Source organism: Erpetoichthys calabaricus, chromosome 13, assembly GCF_900747795.2.
Source record: "Erpetoichthys calabaricus chromosome 13, fErpCal1.3, whole genome shotgun sequence".
Taxonomy (NCBI): domain Eukaryota; kingdom Metazoa; phylum Chordata; class Cladistia; order Polypteriformes; family Polypteridae; genus Erpetoichthys; species Erpetoichthys calabaricus.
The window spans coordinates 904,188-926,659 of NC_041406.2; the positions used below are offsets into that span (position 1 = coordinate 904,188).

The 22,472-nt window shown below is 36.2% G+C and overlaps 1 protein-coding gene across 1 annotated transcript in view; it reads left to right on the plus strand.

Annotated features, from left to right (window-relative positions):
* Positions 1–21,316, plus strand: part of gpd1l (glycerol-3-phosphate dehydrogenase 1 like) — a 94,321-nt gene extending 73,005 nt beyond the window's left edge. Inside the window, exons 7-8 of the mRNA XM_028817851.2 lie at positions 14,447–14,553; positions 20,127–21,316. Coding sequence (XP_028673684.1) covers positions 14,447–14,553; positions 20,127–20,223 — 204 coding nt within the window. The 3' untranslated portion in view covers positions 20,224–21,316. The remainder of the gene's footprint in view (positions 1–14,446; positions 14,554–20,126) is intronic.
* Positions 21,317–22,472: the final 1,156 nt, after the last annotated feature.

Genomic DNA, 22,472 nt, shown 5'->3' on the forward strand with positions numbered 1-22,472 from the left:
CTCTGTTGTCCCAAGGCACTCGATGTGTAGGAGACTGTAGAATAATCAGTTATCAGTATGAACAACAAAGAGTTTAGCAGCTGGCTGTCCAGACAGAAGAGGTTGTGCTGGTGTGACGTTAAATGTGGAATGAGAGGCTGTCAGTTGTTTTATGTACGGAAAACAGAAGAGTCAAGTCAAAGTAGCTCTACTCACTAGTGATGGTGACAGAAATAAAAGAGGACAACGAGCAGCATACAGAGATAGAACATGAGAAGGCAATGCCAGGGACACTAAGGCGTTTCTGAACTCGACCTCCCATTCCATCATGAGACTGTCACTTCATTGACATCCTGCTAAAACACGAAGTTCACTGAGGCAGAGTCTCCTTCTTTTCACTTTTTCTTGTTGGTCATTATGAGCAGCCCGTTGTCATTCTAACACCAGGTAAGTAGTGGTGCTACACTGATGAACACAAGCAAGCACTAAATCCTGAATTGCTGTGCATTTGTGCATTTGTGAATTTCCCCTTGGGATTAATAAAGTATCTATCTATCTATCTATCTATCTATCTATCTATCTATCTATCTATCTATCTATCTATCTATCTATCTATCTATCTATCTATCTATCTATCTATTATATAGTGCCTTTCACATTATCTATCTATCTATCTATCTATCTATCTATCTATCTATCTATCTATCTATCTATCTATCTATCTATCTATCTATCTATATAGTTCCTTTCACATTATCTATCTATCTATCTATCTATCTATCTATCTATCTATCTATCTATCTATCTATCTATCTATTATATAGTGCCTTTCACATTATCTATCTATCTATCTATCTATCTATCTATCTATCTATCTATCTATCTATCTATCTATCTATCTATCTATTATATAGTGCCTTTCACATTATCTATCTATCTATCTATCTATCTATCTATCTATCTATTATATAGTGCCTTTCACATTATCTATCTATCTATCTATCTATCTATCTATCTATCTATCTATCTATCTATCTATCTATTATATAGTGCCTTTCACATTATCTATCTATCTATCTATCTATCTAACTATCTATCTATCTATCTATTATATAGTGCCTTTCACATTATCTATCTATCTATCTATCTATCTATCTATCTATCTATCTATCTATTATATAGTGCCTTTCACATTATCTATCTATCTATCTATCTATCTATCTATCTATCTATCTATCTATCTATCTATCTATTATATAGTTCCTTTCACATTATCTATCTATCTATCTATCTATCTATCTATCTATCTATCTATCTATCTATCTATCTATCTATCTATTATATAGTGCCTTTCACATTATCTATCTATCTATCTATCTATCTATCTATCTATCTATCTATTATATAGTGCCTTTCACATTATCTATCTATCTATCTATCTATCTATCTATCTATCTATTATATAGTGCCTTTCACATTATCTATCTATCTATCTATCTATCTATCTATCTATCTATCTATCTATCTATTATATAGTGCCTTTCACATTATCTATCTATCTATCTATCTATCTATCTATCTATTATATAGTGCCTTTCACATTATCTATCTATCTATCTATCTATCTATCTATCTATCTATCTATTATATAGTGCCTTTCACATTATCTATCTATCTATCTATCTATCTATCTATCTATCTATCTATCTATCTATCTATCTATTATATAGTGCCTTTCACATTATCTATCTATCTATCTATCTATCTATCTATCTATCTATCTATCTATCTATTATATAGTGCCTTTCACATTATCTATCTATCTATCTATCTATCTATCTATCTATCTATTATATAGTGCCTTTCACATTATCTATCTATCTATCTATTATATAGTGCCTTTCACATTATCTATCTATCTATCTATCTATCTATCTATCTATCTATCTATCTATTATATAGTGCCTTTCACATTATCTATCTATCTATCTATCTATCTATCTATCTATCTATCTATCTATCTATCTATCTATCTATCTATCTATCTATCTATCTATCTATCTATTATATAGTGCCTTTCACATTATCTATCTATCTATCTATCTATCTATCTATCTATCTATCTATCTATCTATCTATCTATCTATCTATTAATTATATAGTGCCTTTCACATTATCTATCTATCTATCTATCTATCTATCTATCTATCTATCTATCTATCTATCTATCTATCTATTATATAGTGCCTTTCACATTATCTATCTATCTATCTATCTATCTATCTATCTATCTATCTATCTATTATATAGTGCCTTTCACTCTATCTATCTATCTATCTATCTATCTATCTATTATATAGTGCCTTTCACTCTATCTATCTATCTATCTATCTATCTATTATATAGTGCCTTTCTATCTATCTATCTATCTATCTATCTATCTATCTATCTATCTATCTATCTATTATATAGTGCCTTTCACATTATCTATCTATCTATCTATCTATCTATCTATCTATCTATCTATCTATCTATCTATCTATCTATCTATCTATTATATAGTGCCTTTCACATTATCTATCTATCTATCTATCTATCTATCTATCTATCTATCTATCTATCTATCTATCTATCTATTAATTATATAGTGCCTTTCACATTATCTATCTATCTATCTATCTATCTATCTATCTATCTATCTATCTATCTATCTATCTATCTATCTATCTATCTATTATATAGTGCCTTTCACATTATCTATCTATCTATCTATCTATCTATCTATCTATCTATCTATCTATCTATCTATTATATAGTGCCTTTCACTCTATCTATCTATCTATCTATCTATCTATCTATTATATAGTGCCTTTCACTCTATCTATCTATCTATCTATCTATCTATTATATAGTGCCTTTCACATTATCTATCTATCTATCTATCTATCTATCTATCTATCTATCTATCTATCTATCTATCTATCTATTATATAGTTCCTTTCACATTATCTATCTATCTATCTATCTATCTATCTATCTATCTATCTATCTATCTATCTATTATATAGTGCCTTTCACATTATCTATCTATCTATCTATCTATCTATCTATCTATCTATCTATTATATAGTGCCTTTCACATTATCTATCTATCTATCTATCTATCTATCTATTATATAGTGCCTTTCACATTATCTATCTATCTATCTATCTATCTATCTATTATATAGTGCCTTTCACATTATCTATCTATCTATCTATCTATCTATCTATCTATTATATAGTGCCTTTCACATTATCTATCTATCTATCTATCTATCTATCTATCTATTATATAGTGCCTTTCACATTATCTATCTATCTATCTATCTATCTATCTATCTATCTATCTATCTATCTATCTATCTATCTATTATATAGTGCCTTTCACATTATCTATCTATCTATCTATCTATCTATCTATCTATCTATCTATCTATCTATCTATCTATTATATAGTGCCTTTCACATTATCTATCTATCTATCTATCTATCTATCTATCTATCTATCTATTATATAGTGCCTTTCACATTATCTATCTATCTATCTATTATATAGTGCCTTTCACATTATCTATCTATCTATCTATCTATCTATCTATCTATCTATCTATCTATCTATTATATAGTGCCTTTCACATTATCTATCTATCTATCTATCTATCTATCTATCTATCTATCTATCTATCTATCTATCTATCTATCTATCTATTATATAGTGCCTTTCACATTATCTATCTATCTATCTATCTATCTATCTATCTATCTATCTATCTATCTATTAATTATATAGTGCCTTTCACATTATCTATCTATCTATCTATCTATCTATCTATCTATCTATCTATCTATCTATTATATAGTGCCTTTCACATTATCTATCTATCTATCTATCTATCTATCTATCTATCTATCTATTATATAGTGCCTTTCACTCTATCTATCTATCTATCTATCTATCTATCTATTATATAGTGCCTTTCACTCTATCTATCTATCTATCTATCTATCTATCTATTATATAGTGCCTTTCTATCTATCTATCTATCTATCTATCTATCTATCTATCTATTATATAGTGCCTTTCACATTATCTATCTATCTATCTATCTATCTATCTATCTATCTATCTATTATATAGTGCCTTTCACATTATCTATCTATCTATCTATCTATCTATCTATCTATCTATCTATCTATTAATTATATAGTGCCTTTCACATTATCTATCTATCTATCTATCTATCTATCTATCTATCTATCTATCTATCTATCTATCTATTATATAGTGCCTTTCACATTATCTATCTATCTATCTATCTATCTATCTATCTATCTATCTATCTATCTATCTATTAATTATATAGTGCCTTTCACATTATCTATCTATCTATCTATCTATCTATCTATCTATCTATCTATCTATCTATCTATCTATCTATCTATCTATCTATCTATTATATAGTGCCTTTCACATTATCTATCTATCTATCTATCTATCTATCTATCTATCTATCTATCTATCTATTATATAGTGCCTTTCACTCTATCTATCTATCTATCTATCTATCTATCTATTATATAGTGCCTTTCACTCTATCTATCTATCTATCTATCTATTATATAGTGCCTTTCTATCTATCTATCTATCTATCTATCTATCTATCTATCTATCTATCTATCTATCTATTATATAGTGCCTTTCACATTATCTATCTATCTATCTATCTATCTATCTATCTATCTATCTATCTATCTATCTATCTATCTATCTATCTATCTATCTATCTATTATATAGTGCCTTTCACATTATCTATCTATCTATCTATCTATCTATCTATCTATCTATCTATCTATCTATTAATTATATAGTGCCTTTCACATTATCTATCTATCTATCTATCTATCTATCTATCTATCTATCTATCTATCTATCTATCTATCTATCTATTATATAGTGCCTTTCACATTATCTATCTATCTATCTATCTATCTATCTATCTATCTATCTATTATATAGTGCCTTTCACTCTATCTATCTATCTATCTATCTATCTATCTATTATATAGTGCCTTTCACTCTATCTATCTATCTATCTATCTATCTATTATATAGTGCCTTTCACATTATCTATCTATCTATCTATCTATCTATCTATCTATCTATCTATCTATCTATCTATCTATTAATTATATAGTGCCTTTCACATTATCTATCTATCTATCTATCTATCTATCTATCTATCTATCTATCTATCTATCTATCTATCTATTATATAGTGCCTTTCACATTATCTATCTATCTATCTATCTATCTATCTATCTATCTATCTATCTATTATATAGTGCCTTTCACTCTATCTATCTATCTATCTATCTATCTATCTATTATATAGTGCCTTTCACTCTATCTATCTATCTATCTATCTATCTATTATATAGTGCCTTTCTATCTATCTATCTATCTATCTATCTATCTATCTATCTATCTATCTATCTATCTATCTATCTATGTATTATATAGTGCCTTTCACTCTATCTATCTATCTATCTATCTATCTATCTATCTATCTATGTATTATATAGTGCCTTTCACTCTATCTATCTATCTATCTATCTATCTATCTATCTATCTATCTATCTATCTATATTATATAGTGCCTTTCACTCTATCTATCTATCTATCTATCTATCTATCTATCTATCTATCTATGTATTATATAGTGCCTTTCACTCTATCTATCTATCTATCTATCTATCTATCTATCTATTATATAGTGCCTTTCACATTATCTATCTATCTATCTATCTATCTATCTATCTATCTATCTATCTATCTATTATATAGTGCCTTTCACATTATCTATCTATCTATCTATCTATCTATCTATCTATCTATCTATCTATCTATCTATCTATTATATAGTGCCTTTCACATTATCTATCTATCTATCTATCTATCTATCTATCTATCTATCTATCTATCTATCTATCTATTATATAGTGCCTTTCACTCTATCTATCTATCTATCTATCTATCTATCTATCTATCTATCTATCTATTATATAGTGCCTTTCTATCTATCTATCTATCTATCTATTATATAGTTCCTTTCACATTATCTATCTATCTATCTATCTATCTATCTATCTATCTATCTATCTATCTATCTATTATATAGTGCCTTTCACATTATCTATCTATCTATCTATCTATCTATCTATCTATCTATCTATCTATCTATTATATAGTGCCTTTCACATTATCTATCTATCTATCTATCTATCTATCTATCTATTATATAGTGCCTTTCACATTATCTATCTATCTATCTATCTATCTATCTATCTATCTATCTATCTATCTATTATATAGTGCCTTTCACATTATCTATCTATCTATCTATCTATCTATCTATCTATCTATCTATCTATCTATTATATAGTGCCTTTCACATTATCTATCTATCTATCTATCTATCTATCTATCTATCTATCTATCTATCTATCTATTATATAGTGCCTTTCACATTATCTATCTATCTATCTATCTATCTATCTATCTATCTATCTATTATATAGTTCCTTTCACATTATCTATCTATCTATCTATCTATCTATCTATCTATCTATCTATCTATTATATAGTGCCTTTCACATTATCTATCTATCTATCTATCTATCTATCTATCTATCTATCTATCTATTATATAGTGCCTTTCACATTATCTATCTATCTATCTATCTATCTATCTATCTATCTATCTATTATATAGTGCCTTTCACATTATCTATCTATCTATCTATCTATCTATCTATCTATCTATCTATCTATCTATTATATAGTGCCTTTCACATTATCTATCTATCTATCTATCTATCTATCTATCTATCTATCTATCTATCTATCTATCTATCTATCTATTATATAGTGCCTTTCACATTATCTATCTATCTATCTATCTATTATATAGTGCCTTTCACATTATCTATCTATCTATCTATCTATCTATCTATCTATCTATCTATTATATAGTGCCTTTCACATTATCTATCTATCTATCTATCTATCTATCTATCTATCTATCTATCTATCTATTATATAGTGCCTTTCACATTATCTATCTATCTATCTATCTATCTATCTATCTATCTATCTATCTATCTATCTATTAATTATATAGTGCCTTTCACATTATCTATCTATCTATCTATCTATCTATCTATCTATCTATCTATCTATCTATCTATCTATTATATAGTGCCTTTCACATTATCTATCTATCTATCTATCTATCTATCTATCTATCTATCTATCTATTATATAGTGCCTTTCACTCTATCTATCTATCTATCTATCTATCTATCTATCTATCTATCTATCTATCTATCTATCTATTATATAGTGCCTTTCACTCTATCTATCTATCTATCTATCTATTATATAGTGCCTTTCTATCTATCTATCTATCTATCTATCTATCTATCTATCTATCTATCTATCTATCTATCTATCTATGTATTATATAGTGCCTTTCACTCTATCTATCTATCTATCTATCTATCTATCTATCTATCTATCTATCTATGTATTATATAGTGCCTTTCACTCTATCTATCTATCTATCTATCTATCTATCTATCTATGTATTATATAGTGCCTTTCACTCTATCTATCTATCTATCTATCTATCTATCTATCTATCTATCTATCTATCTATGTATTATATAGTGCCTTTCACTCTATCTATCTATCTATCTATCTATCTATCTATCTATCTATCTATCTATCTATCTATCTATTATATAGTGCCTTTCACATTATCTATCTATCTATCTATCTATCTATCTATCTATCTATCTATCTATCTATCTATTATATAGTGCCTTTCACATTATCTATCTATCTATCTATCTATCTATCTATCTATCTATCTATCTATCTATCTATCTATCTATCTATTATATAGTGCCTTTCACATTATCTATCTATCTATCTATCTATCTATCTATCTATCTATCTATTATATAGTGCCTTTCACTCTATCTATCTATCTATCTATCTATCTATCTATCTATCTATCTATCTATCTATCTATCTATCTATTATATAGTGCCTTTCTATCTATCTATCTATCTATCTATCTATCTATCTATCTATCTATCTATGTATTATATAGTGCCTTTCACTCTATCTATCTATCTATCTATCTATCTATCTATCTATCTATCTATCTATCTATCTATGTATTATATAGTGCCTTTCACTCTATCTATCTATCTATCTATCTATCTATCTATCTATCTATCTATCTATGTATTATATAGTGCCTTTCACTCTATCTATCTATCTATCTATCTATCTATCTATGTATTATATAGTGCCTTTCACTCTATCTATCTATCTATCTATCTATCTATCTATCTATCTATCTATCTATCTATCTATCTATCTATCTACATGTGGGGTGTCCATCTGCGATCTCTGTCTGGACGTCATGTGGACACTGGAGACACACCTTCATACCAGGTGTACAGTAAATGACATCCAGCTAAACTGTACACACTGTATATGAAGTGCACTGTAAAATGAAAAACGAATGAGGGTTAGGGTCTCTCAGGTTTCGTTTTGGTGTCTAAGAGTGTTAATATATGCTGATGTGATGGGAAGAGATGCAGCTTTGGGCGCCAAGGATCTATCTATCTATTATATAGTGCCTTTCACATTATCTATCTATCTATCTATCTATCTATTATATAGTGCCTTTCACATTATCTATCTATCTATCTATCTATCTATCTATCTATCTATCTATCTATCTATCTATCTATCTATTATATAGTGCCTTTCACATTATCTATCTATCTATCTATCTATCTATCTATCTATCTATCTATCTATCTATTATATAGTGCCTTTCACATTATCTATCTATCTATCTATCTATCTATCTATCTATCTATTATATAGTGCCTTTCACATTATCTATCTATCTATCTATCTATCTATCTATCTATCTATCTATTATATAGTGCCTTTCACATTATCTATCTATCTATCTATCTATCTATCTATCTATCTATCTATCTATCTATCTATCTATCTATCTATCTATTATATAGTGCCTTTCACATTATCTATCTATCTATCTATCTATCTATCTATCTATCTATCTATCTATCTATCTATCTATCTATTATATAGTGCCTTTCACATTATCTATCTATCTATCTATCTATCTATCTATCTATCTATCTATCTATCTATCTATCTATTATATAGTGCCTTTCACATTATCTATCTATCTATCTATCTATCTATCTATCTATCTATCTATTATATAGTGCCTTTCACATTATCTATCTATCTATCTATCTATCTATCTATCTATCTATCTATCTATCTATCTATCTATCTATCTATCTATTATATAGTGCCTTTCACATTATCTATCTATCTATCTATCTATCTATCTATCTATCTATCTATCTATCTATCTATCTATCTATTATATAGTGCCTTTCACATTATCTATCTATCTATCTATCTATCTATCTATCTATCTATCTATCTATCTATCTATTATATAGTGCCTTTCACATTATCTATCTATCTATCTATTATATAGTGCCTTTCACATTATCTATCTATCTATCTATCTATCTATCTATCTATCTATCTATCTATCTATCTATCTATCTATCTATCTATTATATAGTGCCTTTCACATTATCTATCTATCTATCTATCTATCTATCTATCTATCTATCTATCTATCTATCTATTATATAGTGCCTTTCACATTATCTATCTATCTATCTATCTATCTATCTATCTATCTATTAATTATATAGTGCCTTTCACATTATCTATCTATCTATCTATCTATCTATCTATCTATCTATCTATCTATTATATAGTGCCTTTCACATTATCTATCTATCTATCTATCTATCTATCTATCTATCTATCTATCTATCTATCTATCTATTATATAGTGCCTTTCACTCTATCTATCTATCTATCTATCTATCTATCTATCTATCTATCTATCTATTATATAGTGCCTTTCACTCTATCTATCTATCTATCTATCTATTATATAGTGCCTTTCTATCTATCTATCTATCTATCTATCTATCTATCTATCTATCTATCTATGTATTATATAGTGCCTTTCACTCTATCTATCTATCTATCTATCTATCTATCTATGTATTATATAGTGCCTTTCACTCTATCTATCTATCTATCTATCTATCTATCTATCTATGTATTATATAGTGCCTTTCACTCTATCTATCTATCTATCTATCTATCTATCTATCTATCTATCTATCTATCTATTATATAGTGCCTTTCACTCTATCTATCTATCTATCTATCTATTATATAGTGCCTTTCTATCTATCTATCTATCTATCTATCTATCTATCTATCTATCTATCTATCTATGTATTATATAGTGCCTTTCACTCTATCTATCTATCTATCTATCTATCTATGTATTATATAGTGCCTTTCACTCTATCTATCTATCTATCTATCTATCTATCTATCTATGTATTATATAGTGCCTTTCACTCTATCTATCTATCTATCTATCTATCTATCTATCTATCTATCTATCTATCTATCTATCTATCTATTATATAGTGCCTTTCACATTATCTATCTATCTATCTATCTATCTATTATATAGTGCCTTTCACATTATCTATCTATCTATCTATCTATCTATCTATCTATCTATCTATCTATCTATCTATCTATTATATAGTGCCTTTCACTCTATCTATCTATCTATCTATCTATCTATCTATCTATCTATCTATCTATTATATAGTGCCTTTCTATCTATCTATCTATCTATCTATCTATCTATCTATCTATCTATCTATCTATCTATCTATCTATCTATCTATCTATCTATCTATCTATCTATCTATGTATTATATAGTGCCTTTCACTCTATCTATCTATCTATCTATCTATCTATCTATCTATCTATCTATCTATCTATCTATCTATCTATGTATTATATAGTGCCTTTCACTCTATCTATCTATCTATCTATCTATCTATCTATCTATCTATCTATCTATCTATCTATGTATTATATAGTGCCTTTCACTCTATCTATCTATCTATCTATCTATCTATCTATCTATCTATCTATCTATCTATCTATCTATCTATCTATCTATGTATTATATAGTGCCTTTCACTCTATCTATCTATCTATCTATCTATCTATCTATCTATCTATCTATCTATCTATCTATCTATCTATCTATCTATCATATTGTGCCTTTCACATTATCTATCTATCTATCTATCTACATGTGGGGTGTCCATCTGCGATCTCTGTCTGGACGTCATGTGGACACTGGAGACACACCTTCATACCAGGTGTACAGTAAATGACATCCAGCTAAACTGTACACACTGTATATGAAGTGCACTGTAAAATGAAAAATGAATGATGGTTAGGGTCTCTCAGGTTTCGTTTTGGTGTCTAAGAGTGTTAATATATGCTGATGTGATGGGAAGAGATGCAGCTTTGGGCGCCAAGGAAGTGACCACAATGATCTTTTGGGCTTTTCTCCTCCTCCATTCTAAGAGAAAGATGGTATTAAAGTTAGCGGTGGCCTTGTGGCACTTCAGTCATAAAATGATCCCCACACCCACATGTCTGACAGTTCTTTAAAGGGGGGTCTTCTGAGAAAACTTTGAATATTGATAATGAAGGCCTCATACATTTGACACCCCTGCTGTAGCCTGATTGTTACTGATGTTAAGTTTTTCGCTGCTGTTTTTAATTCTTTTCAGTCATCTTGCACCTCCTCTGGAAGTTTACTGGGGCCCCCTTGGTTGAGAACTACTGGAGACGGTTATAACATAGTGGGGAATTTTAGTTGGGTTTGTTGATTATTAGGTTGTCTGGACTAAGAGTAACATTTCTTAACAAAACTTGTGTCCCAGGTAGAGGATGGAGAAGACGAGGGCTTCTTAAACCAAAGTGAATTTAAAGAGCAGGTGGATGTATGTGCTTCCTTACACAGTGCAGTGTATCGACAGGCCTCTTAGGAGGTGAGCAAGAACAAGGAAAGGGGATTAAGAGGATGAGGAGCAAAAGCAGACGCCACATGTTTGTAGCAGTGATTGGATTTGAAGGTAACAGGATCAAGAAGGAAGAGTAAAATGAGATTGGAGGGATTGGAATATCAGGAGCCCGGAGGTGTGCTGATCCCTGCGTACTGCCAGCTATCGGTGCTAAAGGTCAGCGTTACGGTGTGAATGTGGCGTTCACAGAACCACATGATGCCAGGTGTGGAAAACCTGTATGGCTGCGGCCTCAATAGGACAGAACACACCCTTTAGAGGAGTATTTCCTGTTGCCTATTTTGAGTATTTTGGGTACTAACCTTAAGAATTTAGGCTCAGAGAAAGTTATAAAATGAATCCCTTTTGTTGTTAACATGAACACATCTAAGTGAACTCCTTTAAAAATAGAAAATAAGTAATGTTATAATTGAAACAGCTGGAAAACGAGATGTGATTTTTTGAAGAGAGACAGAGAGACACTTTCACGTCCCACGAGATGGTCAAGTCACGTCATACTTACAACCTTTGGAAGCAAGTCCCGTGATACACAATCAGAGCAGGTTAGAGATAATGGAAGTAGGAAAATTCGAAAGTCTCACAGAAGTGAGAGTAAAGATCACATTAGTGCAAACAAACGGAAAATATTATACAGGGAAATAACGGAACAACGAAAAGAGATGGAATAGCGTTTGAGGATGTCTGGAGGAACAAGAGAGACAAGGCAGTGAGACAAAGAGTAGCACAGCTGCTGTACAGGCTTTTAAACGTTCGAAGCGCCGCACGAGATGCTGGTCACGAGGCACTGCAGGAGCAGCAAGCTGATCAAGCAAAGAGGAGGTCAAAAAACCAAGTGTTATGTGTTTCCCATTGTATCAGCGTTTAAGAGGAGCGACCGCGTCTCCTTGGGGTGCGTTTAGTCCACCTCTTCACAATGGCGTGGAGCAATTGGAAGGGGTAGGCGAGTGAAGCCCCCTAGTTATTAAAAAACCAATTATATTCACAAGGTAAACCATCAAATGATACTTTATTTGAACTTTACTACAGGATGAACAGAATCTACACAGCACTCCTTGTCCTTTTTATCAGCATTTTCCATTCTGTCCCATCCTGTTTTTTGGAATTGGAGTTGTACAAAGATACTTAGGCAACTGTAGGTACCTCGGCTGGTTCTCGGTTCATTTTCTCAGAATCCTTAGTGTGAACATTTACAGCTTTTGGGAATATTAGAGAGACTGGAATGTTGCTTAAAGCTACTTCAGGCATAAAGCAGGAACCGGTCCATCACACAGAGGTTTATTTTTAATTGTGTTCTCTTATATTTGCCTTGAAAGGATGACAGTGTGACATTTAAATGATAATGTCCCCAGTCCACATCTGCTATGATATTGACATTTCCCTGAAATGTGTTAGCCAGCACTTGGAAACATTAAATAGTAGTCAGGGTGGCATGATGACACTGCACACTCCTTCCATGTCTCCTTGGGGCATTCCCTCCGACCATATGATTTCTCCTCTCATATCCCAAACTTGTGTTTGTTACTTACATCAGTCCCACAAATTGCCTGAAGATGAGCGACAAGAGTATGTCCTGCGGTGTACTGTCCCCAAACCCCCCCTTGGCTTTGTCCCTGCCCCTCCATGACAAGTTAAGAGAACAATCCACCGGTCTGTGATTTGGAATATGCAGGTTTCACAAAGTGGCTGGATGGTGACATGGCACCTCAGTGTGACAGTCACCCAAGCCAAAAGTATATTCCTACGTATCCGGGCATTTTCAAACCTGCTTGATGAGATTGAGGGCCGTGGAGAGCTGAGGCCTATCCCAGCAGCACAGGGCATGAGGTTAGGAAACGGCCCTGGGCAGGGTGATATAGTTACCGTGTGTATTAATTAAATATGCTATGTTTAAAGCTTTCATAAAAATATTTACAGGAGCATAACTTTTAAATACATTTTAAACATTCCTACATTTAACCTTATTGCTGTATTTCATTTGGAGGTAACATCAATCTTAAAGTGCTTTTGCTTTTTAAAGAATTTTGATTCTCACGGCTGAGTAAAAATTTGGACAAGGCCTGCAGTGCAGAGTAAATGCTGCCACCTTCTGGATGGCATTGCAACTACTCCTCTTATCCACACCTCAAACACACTGACTGGCAGGCTCCTTTACTTTCTTTGCCAGTTTTGGAGTGTGTCTCCTTATCTTTTAGCACACAATGCTGAGATGGAGGGAGGACTGTAATGAACCTGAACATTCTCCGGCTGTGTATGTCTCCTTGTTTTTGTTGTTATCCTTATATATTAAAACACTCTTGCAGAGCATTGAAGAGCTTGAGAAGGAAATGCTAAATGGACAGAAGCTGCAAGGACCACAGACCTCAGCAGAAGTTTATCACATCCTGAAACAGAAAGACATGGTTGACAAGTAAGTACTGGCACCATCTTAATGTGTGTGAATGTCATGGGAAGGATGAGAGATGTGCACAACAGTCTTAAGGGCGCACTTACCTTGAGAATTACTGGCCATCACATTCACACTCTTGAAGAAGAAATCCTGGATGTTGGATGAGGAGCAGCGAGTAAAGGCTGCACACTACTTGGGCTCACTTATTGTCATAGATTGTCTAGTGTTCATGTAACAGATCTGATGGACCACATAGTCGTTCACTGACCTGATTGGTTTCTAACCTTCATGGTCTTTGTTAGCCTATAAAGACGAGGCTTTAGCATCACATGGACTTTGAGGGTTCATTTTATTGCAGTAGAGAAATAAAAGCCTGTGTGAAGAAAGGTTGGCAGAGTAACAAAATGCTTGCTACATCCAATTTGGCATTGGCTTGATGTCTTCTGGTTTGGAGGGCATCCCATCTTTGGGTTTGTGACACTGAAATGGATGAGTAAATCAGAAAGTGGTCAGTTGGTCACAGTATTTACGTTCTGCATGTAGAAGCTCCGTGCCTACCTATGTTTGGGTTGTGAGGGTCACTTGAACCAGGATTCGCATTTCACTTGACGGGCCTGCAGTGCTGCACATTTGCCCTCACCATTCAGGAACAATGTTCTTTGGAGGACTCCCCAAGCGGTGAGGTTGCCCACTTTTGCTGACCGGTGTTTAGTGAATGCTCACTTTATTTATTATTTGAACCTTTCCTGCATGTGTTGCGTTACTCTGCCATTCCTAAATGGAGGATCTTTGTGAATTCTGTGCCTGATGACACCATCAACGGTCAAGCTGTTCAGGTTTCCTGCTGAGCTCTTTCCAGTTAATTTTAATACTGTATGGCGCACTTCTACTTAGCGTTCATTTAGAGTACACTATGGACATGGAAATCCTGTGTACAGTCGAGGACTGAATGACTAAAACTGTAGTTCTCATCTCCAAGTGAGACCACCCTCAGTCACTACACAATTGAGCATGTTTGGGCTAAGGCCCGCTATTACTGGGCTAAGCAGGAGATAAGAACTGGTCAGAAGACAGAAACGGGTGTGATACTGGGAGATGAACAACTACAGCAACCAGAACCAAAGCACGAGACAAAAATATCAAAACAAAGGTCTTAGCCAAAGGAAAAGCAAGGATTTGTGTTGATCAGAATCTGTGAGCTCGGATATGGATATGACCTTAGAGGTGAACATTTATCCCATCATGTCACGATGGGCAGCTCAGAACTTCCAAGGACATGCCCCCAACAGTGGGTGCTCAAACATGGCGGTAGAAATGGTTCAAAATATTCAGTCAGTCAGTCATTGTCCAACCTGCTATATCCTAACACAGGGTCACGGGGGTCTGTGGAGCCAATCACAGCCAGCACAGGGTGCAAGGCAGGAACAAACCCCGGGCAGGACGCCAGCCCACCGCAGGGCACATACACACACCCACACACCAAGCACACACACTAGGGACAATCTGGACCGCCAATGCACCTAACCTGCATGTCTTTGGACTGTGGGAGGAAACCCACGCAGACACGGGGAGAACATGCAAACTGGGAAGTGAACCCAGACGGGTCTCCTTACTGTGAGGCAGCAGCACTACCACTGCGCCACCGTGCCACCCCTGTTTCAAAATATTTCACAACAAAAAAGCTAATGTCATAATTGAATTCCCAGGGTTAGGAGACCCCCAAATCAACTGCAATTTTGTGCCCAAATAGCCAGGAGAAGATGGAGAAAAATGAACTATGACAAAATACCCAGCAGTTATATGGTGCCTTTCTATTTCTTATGTCAGGTATGTTGTGGAATTGTTTCAGATACGGGTAGTTGTCCTCACTAAGAGAGGGGCGACATGTTGATTAGCACATGAGAGTAAGAATTTCATAGGACTCATGATTTGGGCCTGCACTGTGGAATACAAACTGAACATGAAGCATATGACGTAGCCGCGTGTCCCTCGGTGTCCTTGTATCGTTCGTGTGCCGCTGGTTCACTGTCTCCCCCCCACAAGCCCACCACTAAACATGAACTCTCCTGGAAAGCAGCAGAGATGAAGACGCTCAGTTTATGTGTGCCTTCTTTACTTAGCAGTCAGCCATTTGATTCCTTGTGTCCAACGGAGGGCAGGTGCTCCCTGGGAATGCGTTCTTTTAGAAGTGCGGCTCATGCTTGAACCTGTACGTATCCCTTGCCAGCAGCCAGAGCAGAGATTCAGAGACAAGAAACATTTGGTATAAAAGAAAGGAGAGATTTAACTTGCTGTAAAACGCAACTTTCACTCCTAATATACGTACAGTACATAATGGAATGTAATGTAATGCATACAGAAGTACAGCCAAAGAGAAGCCATGGGACAACACCAATCTTCTGTATGAGGAGTTTGGAGGCATTTCTCTTGGTCACGCATGTTTTCCATCTGTTCACGGTGGCGTCTAGCTCAGTAAAGCTCTGCCCGCTTCATACCCACACTTTCACTGACCACCGATGTTCTGCACGGATTGGGCTCCCTTCCCTCAGTATTACCTGCAGATTGGGCCCCTGCTCTCATCACTTTAAAGTCCTGCTGATTGGCAGCTTAACAACAGGAGCTCCTTCTCGGGCACTCTTAGTGATGATGTCATCGGACCTCCTTCTTCTGCTAGGACCATTGGTGTCATTTTTGATTTCCTCCATTTCTTATTCCACCACATTCATCACATTAAGAAACTTTCTTACTTCCACCTCCGTAACATGCAGTATCTCATGTTCTCTCATTCCCTCTTGTTCTAATGTTGAGAAACTTGTCCATTCTACTGGCAAGTGACCCTTCTGAACTGCCATCACAGCTCCAAACTCTGCTGCTCGAGTCCTGACACAGACCTGCAACAGCGAGCACATCACAGCCATCGCTGGCTCCCAGTGGCACACAGGGTCGAATATCAAATTCTACTATTGACCTATAAAGCCATCAGTGACCTCCTCCATCACTCTGCTCCTGATAGCCCACTAAGGTTGCTTATTCTGGCAGTATTGTTGTGCCCCAAGCTAACTTGTGCTTTAGGGGTGACAGCGCCCAGACTTTGGAACGACTGGTCAGGTTGGGGAGCTGGCACTGGTACAGCATGCTGACGCGCCCACCTTGTGACAAAACATGAGTGGCAACCCCCTCAAGCAGACACGCTTCCTAGCCCCACCCTCTGGAAAAGACTTGGTCTGCCACACCCAGGTGTTACATGGGCATCCCCTTGGCCTGGTCCAGCCACTCAGGTCCTCTACAATGAGGGTCCTGTGAGCTGGACCACCCTCGGGGAATCGCGCCACATGGCCGTAAGTGACGCTCCCTCACAATGCAGGTAAACCAGCGGTGCCCAAGGACTCTCCGAAGGGACACAGTACTGAAGGAGTCCAGCCGGCCTTCGTCTCAGGTCACTGGATGGCGTCACCAGGACTCTAAATTAATGAGATCAGCTGACTCAGTTTGTTCTTTTGAAATAAGTAAAGACTCCTTTGTTCAGGAAGGCACTGACCTGCTCCTGACATTCTGACGTTTCTTTCAGTCTACCCCTCTGTCCAGATGTCCAGGACGACTTGTGTTTGCACCACTAATGCTGTTATTTGCTCGGGTTTTCTTGTAGTTTTTTTATTTTTGATTTATTCTGTTTCAGTGCTTTGGAAATCCTGCGTTTATCTTTGTTTAGTGTTTTGTGCAGATATTTGTATCCAGTGTTGTATATGCCCTGTTGTTCTTTATGAATTTCTGTGAAACACTTTGAGCATGGAGAAGGCGCTTTATAAATAAAATGTATAATTAATTTATTATCAAAAAGTATTTAAGATTCAATTTCAAAGTCCTTATGTTTCCAGAATGAACTCTCCCACTTTTAGCAAGTCTTACACCGTGTGCTACAGAGATGTATGAACAGTGGGTTCAGGAAGTATTCGGCCCCTTCACACTTTGCCATTTTTGTCTATCAGTCCGCACTCCTTAACCCTTAATGACAAAGTGAAGACGTTTTCAGAGAAAAGGTTTGCAAATTTACTAAAAATCACAAACTAAACTCTCCCATTCCTAGAAGCACTCCGACCCTTCATTCACTACTTTGTAGAAGCCCCTTGGGCACTTTCCTTGGGTAAATCTCCTCAAACTTTGCCCCTCTGAGTCTGGGCAGTTTCTGCCATTCTTCCTGGCAGTTGCTTTGCAGCTCAGTTAAGCTGAAGGAGAAGTTTGTGTTCACAGCCATCTTGAGGTCTCAGCACACGTGTTCTGGGAGGTTCATGTCTGGGCTTTGGCTGAGCAACTCAGAGACGCGTCCTGAAGCCACTTCAGCATTGTCTTGGCTGGGTGCTTTGGGTCACTCCTGTGCTGAAAGGTGAACCGTTGCTCCAGTCTATGGTCACATGCACTCTGGAGAAGATTCACCCTCCCTCAACTCTGCCACTGAGAAGCACTCCCATAGCATAGCATGGTGCTTCACTGTAGGGTTGGTGCTGGGCAGGTGGTGAGCAGTGCCTGGAGATCTGCCCAAAGTGTTCAGTGTTTGTCCCATCACCATTCTTCCTCATGCTGTCATATTCCTCTTACTCACGAGTGGCTTCTGTCTAGCTGCTCTACCATAAGCGTTTGATGGACTGAGAGCTGCTGAGATGGTTGTCCTCCCATCTCGGGAGAGGACATCTAAAGCTCTGTTAGAGTGACCAGTGGGTTCTTTGTCATCTCCGTGTCCAAGGGTCTTCTTGCCCAGTTGCTCAATCATTCAGGTCGCTCTTTAACTCCCGTGCCCTAATCAGTGCCTCACCACACCTGGATCTCAGAGGTCTACAGAGAATTGGTTTTTGTCCTGACATGCAGTGTGACTTGTGGGACCTTCTATACACAGGTACATGTGGGCCTTTTTAAATGATGTTCGATGAATTCATTCTGCCACAGGTGGACTCCGCTCGAGTTCTTGACAGATTTCAAGGAGAACTGAAGCAAAGAGGAGGCACCTGATCATCATTTGGAGTGCCACACCACAGCGTCTGAATACTTCCAGGAATCAGAGATTTCTAACTTGCTAACTTTTCTGAAGTCACATCACTTTGTCATTATGTGTTATCGAGTGTAGACTCATGGATGAACATGCCAAATGTATCCATTTAGAATGAAATCTACAGCCCAGTAAAGTGCAGAAAGTGAAGGGGTCTGAAGTCTCTCTGAATCCACCATATGTACGTATCCATGAGGGACATTGTGAGCTCACAGACCACAGTACCCTGAGGTTATTTCTCCACGCTGGGTACAATCAGCTACCAATTGTATGGGTTAAAAGGTGAATATTAGGAAAACGATGACATACATCGATACATTTGGTCACGATTCCTCTGGGTCAAAGGTACTGTGCCGTTTGGTAGCCCAGGACCCCCACAAGTTCCCTCGGGTAATCCGTCACCCACAACACTTGAAACCTCCTGCTTATCATGCCCCCTTCCATTGCTCCACATACACAAGTGGCATGGCCACCCTGTAGACATAGTAAGACCGGACCACAGTGAAGCCACTCGATCTGACCTGCTTTCTGCTTGTCACCTCTTCCCTTCCTCCAGGTTCCCTCTGTTCACCGGCGTATATCAGATCTGCTACGAGGAGAAGCCCGTCCAGGAGGTGATCTCCTGTTTACAGTGTCACCCTGAACACATGTAAACCACACTGTGAGGACCCTCATTCCCACTCTGGTGCTGCATTTGATCCACGGACAGACAAGGAGCCAAGGAATAATGGAATCTTGAAATTCACAGGAAGAACAACTGTATGTTAAAGGCAAAGGGACAATATGACAGCCAGCGGCGTTTCTCTTCTCTTCTCATCGACTGTTCTACGTTTTCAAATCTTTTGTTCATTCGGACCCGTTAAGTGCATCAGCAGGCAGGTCCATTCTGAGTTAAGAGCCACTTCTATTGCAGGAGGGCCCTTGGGTGTCCCAGACAAACTGGCACAGATGCTGCTCTATCTATTTTTGAATTCTTTTAGATGTGATTTGTAACTTAAACAGGATAAGCCCACAGGAAAATTCATGAAGAAATACTTAACACCTAAAGTTTATCATTCCTAGAAGTAAACTCATTAAAGTGGTAAAGCGTGTGGTGCAAAAGTGCAGATTTAAATGGGTTTGTCTGCAGGTGACTCAGTTAGGGCAGAGGGTGCCACCTGACCCCCCGATTTACTGTCCACACACTAAACTAGCAGGTAGCCATTTTCTTATCTTCATTCCACTTGATTTAGAGCATAACATTGAATTTCTGTAAATCAGTAAATGTAACCGATGACACCTGTGACCAGCAGGTCTGGTGGGAGTAGTCACACGCACCCACCATTTACAGTGACTTTATTGTTTGTTTCTGGAACAGCAGGTACTTAAATAAGCTGGAGTTGACAAGATCAAACAGAGACCAAACAGCAAGAGCCGTTAGTCACGAAGTCTACAGAACTTCAATCAGGGTTAGCGAATGCAGCGCCAGTCAGTTAGAAGTGGAAGGTGGAACACAAAAGGTAATCCGAGCTCCAAAGGTAACTTCAGGTGTGTGTACTTGAACGTGGGGGACCCCCGTGTCACGAGTGTCGTAGGCAAATCAAACAAGAACTGACTGCCATTTATACAGTCCTAATGAGTTAGACATGCCGGTACAAAATGTCAACTGCTTTCCGTTTGTAAACCATACCTTGTAATACTAAAGTGCGTACTCTAAAGTGACAGACATGTCTTTTGTAATAAACCTAATAATTGTGTTCTCTTTTACTTTGAAGTCGCTGTGCGTATACGTGACGTGTAAAGCGAGCTGGGATGGACCCCCTGAAGAACGGCACATCAACATCTGGACAGGCGAAGTCATGTTGTGTGTGCGGTGTGCCACAGGAGGGCAGTGTGGAGCCCAGACGGCGCTTGACGTTCAGTGCGCTGAACAAAGTGAGTTTTTACGCCGATGTGAAAGTGCAGTGTCCAGTGGCGCTCTCTCGAGACTGATCAACTCTTCTGAGGTGAGGTAGTTATATCAGGTAAGTTAGACTGCCATGATAAACGAGTATGAAGCGACAGCGGGCAACACCAGCCTCCTACCAACAAATAATAAACGATAACTAAAAAGAGATGCAAAACATGGCCCCCTGACCCAGGCCGGTGCCTGCCTGGTATCTGATACTGTAAGGAGAGGCTCCTCCAATCACAAGGCAAAGCTGACTAAGTGGGCTCGAGAATGGCACCCTGTGGCCATTCATCCCAAGCCAAGCTGTTGCTCAGCAGGCCTCTGAATTTGTGTTGTTTGCTTCATCATCATTATCGCGAAACAAGTCAGTTACTGACCACGGAGTCACAAAGTCTTCAGACCCCTTCACATTTTGTTAGGTTGCAGCCTTTGCCAACATCATTTACGTTTGCTTTTCTTCTTCCCGCTCCAAATACCCCAGAATGGCCAAACTAAAACAGAATCTTTGAATGTTTTGGTGCAGACCAGTGTTACTATCGTCACGCGTTATATTAACTTGTTTACTGGAGCTGTGGCCTTCTGGGGGATCAAGACAAGAGTGACATCTGAAACAAACTGCACTGAAGGGGAGACTTGCCCCCCGTGTTTAAAATGAAGTCAGATGGGGTGCACTGCGTTTCCACCAAGGACAGAGGGTCACTGATCGAAATGATTAAAGTGTCAATTTAACACAAATGTCAATCAGTCTTGCAGATAAACACACTAAGCAGACGAGAACTTCAATGAAAGGTTTTGATTTTATTGCCAGCTTCATTTCTAGGAATGACATTCTCCTTCATCCATGGGTTTCAATTCCAGTCTTTCAAAATACCTCAACCGCTCTCTTTGTTAGAAACATAATGGTAACAGTTTACTGATAAACACAAGAATTACAAAAACATGCAGGGTGAGCCAAAGGCGACACTGGACATG